The sequence below is a fragment of the Heterodontus francisci genome, chromosome 5, assembly GCF_036365525.1.
Source record: "Heterodontus francisci isolate sHetFra1 chromosome 5, sHetFra1.hap1, whole genome shotgun sequence".
In the NCBI taxonomy this organism is placed as follows: domain Eukaryota; kingdom Metazoa; phylum Chordata; class Chondrichthyes; order Heterodontiformes; family Heterodontidae; genus Heterodontus; species Heterodontus francisci.
The window spans coordinates 174,112,968-174,126,732 of NC_090375.1; the positions used below are offsets into that span (position 1 = coordinate 174,112,968).

The 13,765-nt window shown below is 44.3% G+C and overlaps 1 protein-coding gene across 1 annotated transcript in view; it reads right to left on the reverse strand.

The window, feature by feature from the left end:
* The window catches only part of LOC137370296 (regulator of G-protein signaling 22-like), a 163,844-nt gene that overhangs the window by 38,132 nt on the left and 111,947 nt on the right, over window positions 1-13,765 (reverse strand). Inside the window, exons 18-21 of the mRNA XM_068032675.1 lie at window positions 13,448-13,617; window positions 12,130-12,292; window positions 4,622-4,780; window positions 329-397 (exon numbers count right to left, since the gene is read on the reverse strand). Coding sequence (XP_067888776.1) covers window positions 329-397; window positions 4,622-4,780; window positions 12,130-12,292; window positions 13,448-13,617 — 561 coding nt within the window. The remainder of the gene's footprint in view (window positions 1-328; window positions 398-4,621; window positions 4,781-12,129; window positions 12,293-13,447; window positions 13,618-13,765) is intronic.

Sequence of the window (13,765 nt, forward strand, 5' to 3'; positions counted from 1 at the left end):
ACAAATAAAAGAAAAACACTCCTCCATTTTGACCCATTTTAATAGAAGTACTGAATAGCTTGACCTTAAACTAATAAATATTAATTTCCCAAGCTGGTCCTTTTCCTGCCCATCAATTGTATATGTTTGTAGATCTTTCATTCCCAGTATCAATCATTGTTTTCCATGAGAAAAAGTCATATTATTTGGCAAAAATGAAACTCTATTTACCTTATTGGATGTTCAATCTGCATCTCAAATTCTTACCATTTCTAAAGACTAATAATACAAATATAATAATGATTCACTTGAACTGCCAAAATAAAGCATTTGAAGTGCAAGTTCTCACCTTCATTACATCTCGTTTCTTCCTACTCTTTTGTAACATCTGGTCCTCTACCACATCTTGCAATTTTACCTGGAGAAAAGGCACCAACATACAAAACTTCAGGATTAAATGATGAATAGATGCCCTTGAGAGGTCAAATATATTCTCCTCAACATTTCAATGTATTCAACTTGTGTTTTCTTTTCCACAAATTCATACGTGCAAAAGGGAATTGGATATATACTTGAAAAGGAAAAATTTGCAGGGTTATGCGGAAAGAGCATGGGAGTGGGATTAATTAGATAGCGCTTTCAAAGAGTTACCACAAACGCGATGGGCTGAATGAGACCTCCTGTGCAATATGATTCTATGTAGGATAATAATTACAAAAGATATTTTTAAACGTACAGATGAAAGGATACTAAGCTTAGGTTTTATTCAGTTCCTAGTGGAGTCCAAAGCACCAAAGGTTACACATTAAACGTCATTAAATTGAAAATCTTACTCTGATGGCTGCTTCAGGAAGTGGAAATGTCACACTGGTGCCGAAAGAAATGCCCTTCAGAGGTTGGAGTTATGGTACATCGTCAGGCAGCTTTACTCTGCATTTAGCTGTGTTTTTATTAATCTTAGAGTGTTAGTTGATGTGAAAATGAATAATGTTCCAATATCTGTACTAACAGGCCCCATCCTAGCAAATATATAATTTCATATTAAAAAGAACAAGCCTCTGTCATCATAGAAATCTTGGTGAGAAGAGGCCATTATGCCTGCTGCAGTGCTAACGCTTCCGCCACAGAGTTAGACTTGATATTGTGCAATGGTGTAAAACGGTTGATAGCAAATCCCGAATTTGAAGTCAATGGAAATCTAAATCAAGAGAGATATAGGGTGAAATCTTATGAGTGCCCTGGCGTTCCCGATGGCAGGACCGGAAGTTGTCGTAACTTCTGTTCCCGCCGCAAATCCCATTTCCCACGCAATTTTGTATTTAAATTAGCCATGCAGTGACGGGCACGGGGAACATGTGGGATCATGGTGTGGGGGTGGGGGGCGACCTCTCATTGGTGTAACCCGCTGTAAATGCCCCAAAGCACCATGATCATCACAGATATAAAACATTCTTATTTAAATCAAAATATTTTTGCCTTCCTTATTTTATGAAAGTCACCACCAACTTCATATCTTTTTTTCCCTACAACCAAATTAAATGACATGGCAGCCAGCAGGCAGCATCCTGCCCCACGGTTCAGTGATGCCTCCCTGCAGGTTCTCCTCCAGGCTGTCAGGGAAAGGCAGGAGGTCCACTTCCCTGCAGATGGAGTGGGAAGACCCTCCCGCCTCACCAAGGCAGCCTGGATTGAGGTAGCAGAGGAGTTCTCAAATCGTGGGGTAACTCTTAGAACATAGGTGCAGTGCCACAAGCAAATCAATGACTTGCTCAGAATGGAGAGGGTAAGTGTTCCTGGCAAAGCAGCTCCATTATTTTCTTCCACGGCTCCATGTCTTTAAGGCAGCGGGTATGCAAGAAAATGCAGTGGAATGCATGAGCAGTCCTGGTGCCATTCAGTAAATGATGAATATTGGCAGTATTTATGTGATTGGATGTGTCGTGCAAAAGCCAATGCAGAATGAGTGATGTTGATGCATGTAATGCAATGGTTGTGATGCATCATTTGCTATGTCATTAAATCTGCTCTGTTACAAAATAAAAGAAGCCACAACCAGCGTGAGCATGCTAAGACGGGAGGAGGGTCCCTGATATCAGGCTGCTGACCACGCCTGAGGAGGAGGCTTCAGAGATCACAAGAGAGGAGGGAGGCAGGGCGAGTGGAGATGGAGATGTAGAAATGTTCACGATTGCAAAGATGTATTAAAACACTTTTATTTCTGCAAAATTTGATACCCTCTCGTTAACGTTTTGCTTGGCTACAGATGGACACAAAGAAGTTTTTTGGAGGCCTATGGCAGGAACACAATGATGTTTGCAAACCATATTCAGGAAATATCCAGCATTCGTATCTCATTGGAATTTGAGCCTTCACTCTTCAAAAATGGCTGTTTTCCTATTGAAGATTATTAACTTTTTCCAATACTGTCATGCCTTACTTTTGTTTTCTACAGTCACAACTTAAAGCCGCTTGCACTGGTGTGTAGCCACATTCATCATAGCCCATAGATGATTTCAAACGCCAATCACATGAAAGTGCAGCAATGCTTCGTTAAGATCACATAGATGAAAAAGACGTCATGCAAAAGGGAGTTTTTGTGGGGAATTGTTATGTTTCTCCTCCCAATGTTCCTTGATGATGTGGCTTATTGTTGGCTGAAACGTGCATAAATGAGGTTCTCCCTGAGGTCCTTTGCATGTCTCTCCATGGCCCTTATATCGATGACAGCATCGTTGTCATTGTTGTCCTCCTCCTCACCCTCTTCATTGTCATCCTCATCTGAGGAGGACTGGTGTTCCTCCGCCTACAGAATGTTGCCGTGTCTAACTGCAAGGTTGTGCAAGGCACAGCAGACAACAATGATTCATGACACCCTCTGTGGTGCATACCGAAGAGCCCCTCCAGACTGGTCAAGGCAACGGAATCACATTTTCAGCATGCCAATGGTGTGTTCAATGATGGCTCTGGTGGATACATGTGCAGCATTGTACCTCTCATCAGCTGCGCTTTGGGGATGACGTACTGGTGTCATCAACCATATACAAAGGGGGTAACCCTTGTCATCCAGGATTCATCCGTCCACTTCGGCTGGTTCCTCGAAAACTGCTGGAAGCTGGAAGTTCCTCAAAATGTAGGAGTCATGACAGCTCCCTGGGAAACGTGCGCAAACATGCATGATGCATCTCCTGTGATCATAAACCAGTTGCACGTTTAAAGAGTGGAAGCTTTTGCGATTGACAAAGACAATTCGCCCGTTTTACCAATCACAAAGTTAAAATCTACCCCTTTGACTATTGTCCTATTTCCCTGCACTCTTTAATACTTTACTTTGTTTATCTAATTGATTTTTTAATGCTGCAATTTTTTTTTATTCATTTGGGGGATGTGGGTGTCGCTGGTTATGCCAGCATTTATTGCCCATCCCTAATTGCCCTTGAGAAGGTGGTGGTGATTGATTCAACTTCAACAGTCTACAGTTTTTGGTCCATGGTAGTATCAGGTGATCTGCGCGGGCAGACCGCCATCATCAAAGTGCACCGCCGTGATTGGCAGCGTGCTCGTAAAATTCAGTCCATGGTCTTTGAGAATTGTCAAAGGCAGATGACTATTGGCTTTGACCTGGATAAATTCAAGGGATTTTCCTAGGTTTGGAGGGCCTAAAGGAAGAAACAAAGTCCAGCAGTCAGTGGGGTAGCCTAAGGAGAGAGGGAGAGAGAGAAAGAGAGAGCAGTGGGCTGTTTCTGAAGATCACTGATACAGCAAAAGGCTGCTAAGATTTGAACTCAGTTCAAAGGTTCGAGATTTGAGAAGGAGGAAAAAACCAATGGGGTCACCAAAGATTGCCTTATCAGTGGAAGTCCAGTCAAATGTGCTCGGAAGAAGTGAGTGAAGAAGACGTTGGCTTTGAGAAGGACACTAGAAGATCCTACCCATTGTGGCTGGGAGGAGTTTGGGACTTTGAACTGCAAGGATACTTTTTTGTTGAGAACACTGTGTAACATGTAAATAACATGTAAGTGTGGTGTGGGATTTTCCAGTGTGTTGATAAGTTAATGAGAAATGCCTTTCTCTGTAATTTAGTGCATTAACTACCTATTAAGTACTGTTTAGTTAATGTTGTTATAGTAAAAGTCTCAAAATGTGAAATCTTGTGTGATTCGTTAATCGGTCACAAGGCAGTTCATATCTCTTGTTTTAAACTTAGCAGTCTCTACTGAGGTCAAAATAATATAATCCCATTTTCTTTTTTTTTTCTTGCAATCCTGCTTTTATATATCTGTGTATCTGAACCTCATGATCGTTCTATTCCTCTATTCAATGGAGAGTTTTGCAGTTCAGGTTACAATTCCATTCTGTGTTCTTTCTCCCAAAATGTCCCACGTTGTATGTATTATTTGCCACAACTACATAATTTTTGTTAAAAATATTCAAATATATTCATGTGACATTAATGAATAAATGTTCACAAACATAGTTAACCTTAGTTATTCCAACAATGCATTTCTGACACAAGTGTTTGACGTAAAGCAGTAAAGGTCTAGTTCATATTTTCAATATAAGGTATACAGATAACACTGCTTTACATTCAGTGTCAACTGCACAGCCTGGTACAACAGGTTGTTCAACTGCAGGATTACCGTACCCGTATATGGTGACGCTCAGCAAACTCTGGTGTCGACAGGAACATTGGCAGCCATTGTCTTTCTATACGCGCTTTTGCATATTTTTGCACTTCAGTTGCAACTTCTGAAGACAACAGATTGTGGAGCAACTTGTCCCGGCCCCCAGCCAATGCCATCACCTAGAGAGAAGAATCGCATTTATGTTCATTCATTTCCCCCAAAATTTGCTATTAAACATTATTTTTTGACAACAACATTTATGAATGTGCACTTCTGGTGCAAAGCTTTGCCCACTGAGAATGCATGTTGGAAATTTGTGTGTATGCTCCCCATGATTTTGCATCTATTAAAATTAATTAGATGAGCTCAAATTCCCTCTTGGTGCACTAAGCAATTCAATGTTATGCTATGCATTTAATTATCTGAAGTTTCAGGTTTCCTATTAAATACATAACTTCTCATTTCTCAATAAGCAATGAGAATACTTATTCAGGGAGAAATCAAAACATTTAAGGGCTGATTTTAACTTTCAGTAGTGGGGAAAGCAGGTGCTAAAATGTTGGTCCCCCACTGTACAGCCCACCTAATTTGTCTTTCCACTGAAAGCAATAGAAGGGAAAGTCAGGTGGCATGTATCAACCAATTTGCGACTACCTATTTTGCGTCAGGGCCAAGAGCTAAAAACCAAAACTTTATTGTGAGGCTGGGTTTGCTGACACTGCAACCACTAGGTGGCGCAGTACTGGCACATGTGCAAATGCAGCCTCAATGACAGAAACGTCACTGTCTGCGACGTCTCAGGCAGCTGTCAGTAATAAACAAATTGAACCCAAACCCCCTCACCCTCAATAACTGTGATTGCCACCTCCACAGAGCCCCGCTTCCTCTCATGATCGCCCCTTCTGTTCCCCACTCCTTCCCGCAATTACTGCAATTGCCGCATTCAGTTTCCCGCGATCGTCACTTCCCTTCCCCGCTCCCTCCCACACCCGCCTTCTCACCGCTCCCACACGCCGCTTCAGACTGCTCGCCATTCCCTCCTGCGGCTTCAGCCTGCTCACAGTTCCATGCCACCATTCTCTCCCATTCCCTCTGCTCGCCATGCCCTCCCAATGCTCACTCCCCTCTTGTCGTCAGTAGAAGCGGCGGGAGTCGGGGGAAGTGAGCACGGTGTGAGCAGCGAGGTGGGAAGCAAGCGGCGGGATGGAGCGGCAAAGAGTTGGGAGTGGCAGGATGAAGTGGTTAAGAGCCGGGAGCGGCGGGATAGAGTGGCAAGCAGGCAGGAGCATTCTCGAGCAGCTGCGCAAGAAAGAGAACAATGGGAGGGAGCAGTGAAGAGAAGTGGTGATTGAGGCAGTGATCACAGGAGGGAGCGGGGAAGAGAGGTGGTGATTGAGGTGATGATCACAGGAGGGAGCGGGGAAGAGAGGCGGTGATTGAGGTGATGATCACAGGAGGGAGAGGTGAAGAGAGGCAGTGATTGAGGTGGTGATCACGGGTGGGAGAGGTGAAGAGAGGCAGTGATTGAGGTGGTGATCATGGGAGGGAGGGAGGAAGAGAGGCGGTGATTGAGGTGATGATCACAGGAGGGAGCAGGGAATAGAGGCGGTGATTGAGGTGGTGATCACGGGAGGGAGCAGGGAATAGAGGCGGTGATTGAGGTGGTGATCACGGGAGGGAGCGGGGAAGAGAGGCGGTGATTGAGGTGATGATCACAGGAGGGAGAGGTGAAGAGAGGCAGTGATTGAGATGGTGATCACGGGAGGGAGCGGTGAAGAGAGGCGGTGATTGAGGTGGTGATCACGGGAGGGAGCGGGGAAGAGAGGCAGTGATTGAGGTGGTGATCACAGAGGGAGCGGGGAAGAGAGGCAGTGATTGAGGTGGTGATCACAGAGGGAGCGGGGAAGAGAGGCAGTGATTGAGGTGGTGATCACAGGAGGGAGCAGGGTACAGTTGGAGGGGATGGAGGTGGCAGTTGCAACCATTGAGGGGTGAAGCAACACTCAGACGTCACTACGTCTGACGTCATTACTTGGATGACATTGACGCGCACATGCACGGATCCATACTGGTTAGCTGGCGTATGGTCAGACGCAATGATGACATCTGCGATTGCCCTGTGCATACTCTGTGTTGTCCATTGACACTCCGTTATTGTTATATATTGCCACCTTGTAAGCAACAGGGAAATTTATGTCTTTTGGTAATTGTATGAATTCCTGCTCTTGATGTAGAGTTTGCCTGCAGGGAGCACATACAGGAACTTGAGCATGCACCCAAACCCATGCTCCTCCTCACCCATGACCGCACCCCCACCAGTAATTTTCCATCTATTGATTTTAATGGATGTAAAATCTTGAGTATTGCTGAAAATAGAGACATGTCGTTGAAGCTTTTCCCCTTGCACTCATCAGGAAGAATGCCAATGTAAGGGAAAACAACAGCTTTATACTGTATGAGAAGAGACTGCTGATTGGTTGGTAAGTGAACTCTGACTGGTAGCAGCGTTGCCATGGAGAATGCACAATTTACAGTGACAGACAGTTAACTGCCAAGCTTTGTTTGAAATTTAAACATTTAAATCAGGCAGCTTGACTCTGATTGGTCAAGGCATTGCCCTGAGGAGTGAACCAGCGAATGGCTGTCACTTATTTTGTTTAGCTGAAACAGGCACAATGTGTGTACATGTTCTTTCTGTCTGCACAGAACAGGGCCCTGTATTAATATATGTAGCTTCCAGTACGTGTAAATGCGCCTGACTGCGAGCCCGACTGACAATCTTAAATTGGTTGTCAGCGTAATTCTTAGCACACTGAGGATTGTTTAGCAAATTTTGTCCAAAGACGGAATCACATCTAATGTTGGACACTGTTTTTGAGTTTTGCAAGCACAGGCTGGTTGGGTATGGCCTGTACCTTGCCTGTTGCGAATAGCTGAAGGGATATGTTGTTTTATACGATCTGTCAGTCTTTGGGACGTACGGAACTATATACCTCGCATCACAATGGTATTGAAATTCATATATCATAATACTCATTTGTGTGATAGGCAGGACGTCTTTTTGGCTTGACGGCAGCATCCTGTTAGTGGTGAACACCACACGTGTTGCTACTGCATAATAGCAGTATGAAACAGCTAGCTTCACCTGTTGCTCAAATATTTGGGATATATTACCCTTCCAGGGTAATTTGAGGTAGACTGGGCACTTTTCAGGGCCTAAAATGACGGCCTTAGGCCCATTCATAGCTTTGGATAACAGGATGCTACTGTCAAGCCAAAAAGACTTCCTGCCTATCACACAAAAGAGTAATATGATATATGAATTTCAATGCCATTGTGATGCTCGGTATATAGGCCGTACGTCCCAAAGACTGGTGGATCGTATAAAACAACACGTTGTGGATCATAAGCGACTTCCTAAGGAAGCTAATCATCTCCTGTTGGAAGGACAGCACCCTCAGACTTGGAAAAAAGTTTTCATAACCTTCTAGCAAACATTATCTCATGATTTTGCATATATTACAGTGTAATGGATTTTAACAACTTTAAACTAGATTAGGCATGGTCAAGTGTTAGAAGCCTTACTTGTGTTCCTGCACATACATCATTCAGCCTTCATTAGCAGAGGTTGGTTCTTCAAAACTAGTTAAAAAATTAAAGCTTTGCCTTTTCATACTTTTAACACCACCCACATCACAATTAATTTCAATATACCTCATCCCTGCATTTTTTAATTCCCTCTACATTTTGTAAAATTATTGCTCTAAAATGGGAAGATGAATAGGCGACCTATTTCTAGACTTATAATCATTTTGTTTTTCAAATGGTTGCTATGCGAACAGAGAAATGGGACTCGGCCATTTAGCCCATTGCGCCAGTCTGCCATTCAATTAGAGCATGGCTGATCTGCACCTCAACTCCATTTTCTCACCTTTGCTCCAAATCCCTTGTTATCCTTACTTAATAATATTTTATATTCTCATGGGATTTTAGCATCACTGACAAGGCCAACATTTATTGCCCATCCCTAATTGCCCTTGAGAAGGTGGTGGTGAGCTGCCTTCTTGAACTGCTGCAGTCCATGTGGAGTAGGTACACCCACAGTGCTGTTAGGAAGGGAGTTCCAGGTTTTTGACCCAGCAACAGTGAAGGAACGGTGATATAGTTCCAACTCAGGATGGTATGTGGCTTGGAGGGGAACTTGCAGGTGGTGGCATTCCCATCCGTCTGCTGCCCTTGTTCTTCTAGGTGGTAGAGGTCGCGGGTTTGGAAGGAGCTGTTGAAGGAGGCTTGGTGAGTTGCTGCAGTGCATCTTGTAGATGGTACAGACTGCTGCCACTGTGCACGGTGGTGGAAGGAGTGACTATTTAAGGTGGTGGATGGGGTACTGATCAAATGGGCTGCTTTGTCCTGGACGGTGTTGAGCTTCTTGAGTGTTGCTGGAGCTGCACTCATCCAGGCAAGTGGAGAGTATTCTATTATACTCCTGACTTGTGCCTGTAGATGGTGGACAGGCTTTGGGGAGTCAGGAGGTGAGTTACTTGCTGTACAATTCCCAGCCTCTGACCTGCTCTTGTAGCCACAGTATTTATATGGCTACTCCAGTTCAGTTTATGGCCAGCAGTAACCCCTATGATGTTAATGGTGGGGGATTCAGTGATGGTAATGCTGTTGAATGTCAAGTGGAGATGGTTAGATTCTCTTTTGTTTGATATGGTCTTTGCCTGGCACTTATGTGATGCGAATACTACTTGCCACTTATCAGCCCAAGCCTGAATGTTGACCAGGTTTTGTTGCTTATGGACATGGACTGCTTCAGTATCTGAGGATCAAATGCGGTCAATCTCAGTCTCGAAAATTTTAACTTCCCCAGCATCCATAGCCTTTTGTGAAAAAGTGGTTGCCGACTTCACTCCTAAATGGCCTATCTTTTGATCTGGATTTCAGAGGAAATAGTTTCTCTATATCTACCTTATTGCCCAGACTAATGCCCCGGGGTCACAGGTTCAAATCCCACCATGGCAGCTGGTGGAAATTAAATTCAATTATTAATTTAAAAAATCAGAATTTAAAGCTAGTCTCAGTAATGGTGCCATGAAACTATCATTGATTGTCATAAAAACTCTTCTGGTTTACTTATGGCTTTTAGGGAAGAAAATATGCCACCCCTACCTGGTCTGGTCTACATGTGATTCCAGACCCATGTGATTGACCCTTAACTGCCCTCTGAAATGGCCTAGCAAGGCACTCAGTTGTCAAGGCAATAGGGATGGGCAATAAATGCTGGCCTTGCCCACATCCCATGAAAGAGTTAAAAAAGTTTCACCATTTTAGATCACCCCTTCACCTTCTAAACTCAAGGCAATATAAGCCAAGTTTATGCAACCCACCCTCTTAACAACTCTTAAAGTCATGGCATAATTCTGGTGAATCAACACAGTACCGTCTCCAAGGCCAATACATTGTACCACTCTACAATTGAAGTATAACTTCCATCCTTTATATGCCAGCCCCCTTGAGGTAAAAGCTAGCATCCATCAGCCCCATTGATTACTTCTTGTACCTGTGCACTAGCTTTTAGTGATTTGTATTTTTGGACACCCAAACCCCTTTGCTCCCCCCCCCCCCCATTTCCTAGCCATTAAGAAAATATGCTGATTCAACAACAACAGCTTATATTTATATAGCACCTTCAACATAACAAAACACCCAAGGCGCTTTAGAGGAGCATTGCAAAACAAAGTATGACCCCGAGCCACAAAATGAGATATTAGGTCAGATGACAAAAAGCTTGGTCAAAGAGGTAGGTTTTAAGGGCTGTTCACGAACACTCTTTCTGCACTAATGCTTTGTCTTTCAGCACACCATTAGCACACTCTCTCTGTGTTGCCCCATGACCTCCTCGTCAATTAATCTCTCCGGCCCTCTGTCTATCACACACCTCTCTTTTGTTCTCTTTTTGCCCCCACCCCTGTTTTACTTGCTTAAAACCGATTACATTTCTAACCTTTGCCAGTTCTGATGAAAGGTCACCAACCTGAAACGTTAACTCTGCTTCTCTCTCCACAGATGCTACCAGGCCAGCTGAGTATTTCTAGCACTTTCTGTTTTTATTGTAGGATTTAAGGTGTCTTAAAGGAGCAAAGCGAGGTGCAGAGACAGTGATGTGTAGGGAGGGTATTCCAAGCTTGGGGCCCAGGCAACTGAAGATGCGACCAGCAATGGTGGAGCGATTACAATCAGGGAAGCACAATAGGCCAGAATTAGAGGAGCGCAGAATTCTCGGAGGGTTGTGGGGCTGGAGAAGATTACACAGATAGGGAACGGTGAAGCCATGGAGAGATTTGAAAACAAGGATGAGAATTTTCAAATCAAGACGTTGCTTGACCAAAGCCAATGTAGCTCAGCGAGCACAGGGCAATAGTGGAACAGGACTTGGTGTGAGTTAAGACATGGGCAGCAGAGGTTGAATGATCTCTAGTTTACGGAGGGTAGAATGTGGGAGACCAGCCTGGAGTACATTAGAATAATCACATCTAGAGGTAACAAAGGACTGCATGAAGGTTTCAGCACCGGATGAGCTGAGACAGGGCAAAATCAGGCAATGTTATGGAGGTGAAAATAGGTGATGGCGTGAATATGTGCTCGCATGCTCATCTTGGGGTCAAATATGACACCAAGGTTGCGAACAGACAGGCTTAATCTCAGACTGGTGACAGGGAGAGGGATGGAGTCAGTGGCTAGGGGACAAAGATTGGTGCGGGGATTGAAAATAATGGCTTCAGTCTTCTCAATATTTAATTGGAGGAAGTTTCTACTCATCCAGTACTAGATGTCAGATAAGCAGTCTGATAATTTAGCAACAGTAGAGAAGTCTTCCCAATATTTAATTGGATTCACCTTTCAGATTCGCCAGCCTTGGGGGATGGGGGTGGAATGCCTTACCGGGGAATATCAGAGTTCGAAGGCCATTGCAAGGGGGAATCAAAGGCCTGGATGGAAGTGGAGGGGGGTTTGAAGTTTGGAGGTCACGGCATGGATCGGAGGCCTCTTGTGGGGGTGGGGGGTGCGGGGGTTCAGGGCCGGGTGGTGGGGTGCGATCAGGGGCCTCCTTATGGAATTGGAGGTCTCGGGGGAAGGCCAGCGGGGTTGCCTAATTATGGCCACTCCACTGGGAAGGCACCTGGATCCAAGGAGGAGCCTTTACCTCCTGAATTCACCAAGTCCTCACCTTGATGAAGATGCCAGGTTTCCCGCCTCAGTTAAAACTGAAATGAGTGGGTTGGAGGCGGATTTGGATCAGGAAAGAGAATTTTCAAACATTAACCCTCCCCCAACCCAACACAAATCTGCCCACTTTTAGGTTAAAATGCAGCCATAATTTACCCGTATATGCCAAAAAACTAAGTAGGCAAGTTCAATGGTCATTCCCAAGTCACTTTGGATGGACCTTCTAAATTTTAGCTCCCTGATATGGTTCAAACACCCTGAATCACAGTGTAAAACACTAAAACTTTCAGACAATTACCTTATTCCGTTGTGCTTTGGTAGCAGGGCTGCTGGGTCCAAAGAAGTACTTCCGATTGAGATATTTTCCGATGACCTCTTTGGACTTGCTATCTTTATTTTCCTTTTGATTGTTAGGTATATTTCTATAGTGTTCAATGTCCAACCAGCAATTGAGATCCATGCTAGATGAAAAGAGAGACAATTTTCTATGTATGAGCAATATTGCATTAATGCAAACTATTATCAAGCCAATTAAGGACTGCAGTGTTATTACTGCATCAAATTAAATTAAGGCGAAGGTCAGATACTACATAGTATTTACAGCACAATCACAGTGTCAATTAGTCTTGCAGTTGCCATCATATTGAAATAGCAACATCTTGTGATTTCCCATTATAGACTGGAATCAGTGGCCGGAATTTTCCGGGCCCTTTGGGGACACGTTGAGAGGTGTAAAGACTGGCAAAATGGCATGGGAAGTTGTCGCCGGAGGGGCAGGTGCCCAACATCTTCCCACCACCATGACATTTTGGGGCAACAGTGCTGCTGGTGCTCAGCGACCCCCACACCCTCCCCTATGATCATCAGGGCCTGTCTGGCTGGCCCCGGCGTCCTCCAACCCTAGTTAGCTTTCTTTGAGGGTACTTGACCATTGAGGCACCCTCTCCCTGTAGCTGCAGCCTCAGCAATGGCCACCGCTAGCAATGGCACTGCTGAGGCTGTTGAACTGCCAGCCCTCTGAGTGGGCCAGCAGCTTTTGGGGTTGGGCCACCGTCCTTAATAAGACAGCGGTCCCAGCGGTGACCTCTTAATTGGCTACTGCCGGCAATGTGCCACCCCAGGTCCCGCCACCGGCTGAAGCAGGGTCGTAGGTTTTCTAAACAATACAATACCATAAACAATATTGAAATACACCAATGCTTCTGAAAAAACCTAGATGCTGCTTTGCCATAACATCAATATGAACAATAAGGCAAACGGCTTTTCCTCCTTTAGCAAACCACTTTTACCCACCTTTAAAAAGGAGAAACAGTTTTTCAATGTTGTGTTTGTTGGTGTGCATTTCAGTGGCTGCAGGGTGCACCACTGAATAGAACATGCATCAATGAGAGCAGAAGGGGTGGTGTGGGGAATGGTCTCATACACAGATGTGACATGCTAATGTTCCCAAATGAGCTAAAATGATAATTCTATGTGCAAATGCTGACTCTAATCGGGATGGCTAGCATAGGTTTACAAAACCTATATGGGAAACTTTACATTGTATACCTTCTCCTATTGTGATCCTTACAGTAACCTCACTGTACTGTATTACAGAAAGATTCATAGACACTTACTCCGCTAAATTTTCTCTAAGGAACGCCTGGAAATGATCAAGTTCTAAGCGATTGCGAAGAAGCGCATTGAATGTATAATTATGGAATTCCTCAGGAACCATTTGCCATGAGCTTTTGTAATCATCTGGGATTTCTTCCATGCTGTCTGAACGGACAGGAAGTGGAAACTCCTAAGAAAAGTGATAACACCGTTAAACAGACAGGTAGGGCTTTAGTGACCACAGGTAGTAATAGTGTTGTGATTTTCCTTCCATGCGTACAACATTTTTCCCCATTTTTTTGTATTGTTGTTTCAATTAAGTAATCAGCTGTCCTTAA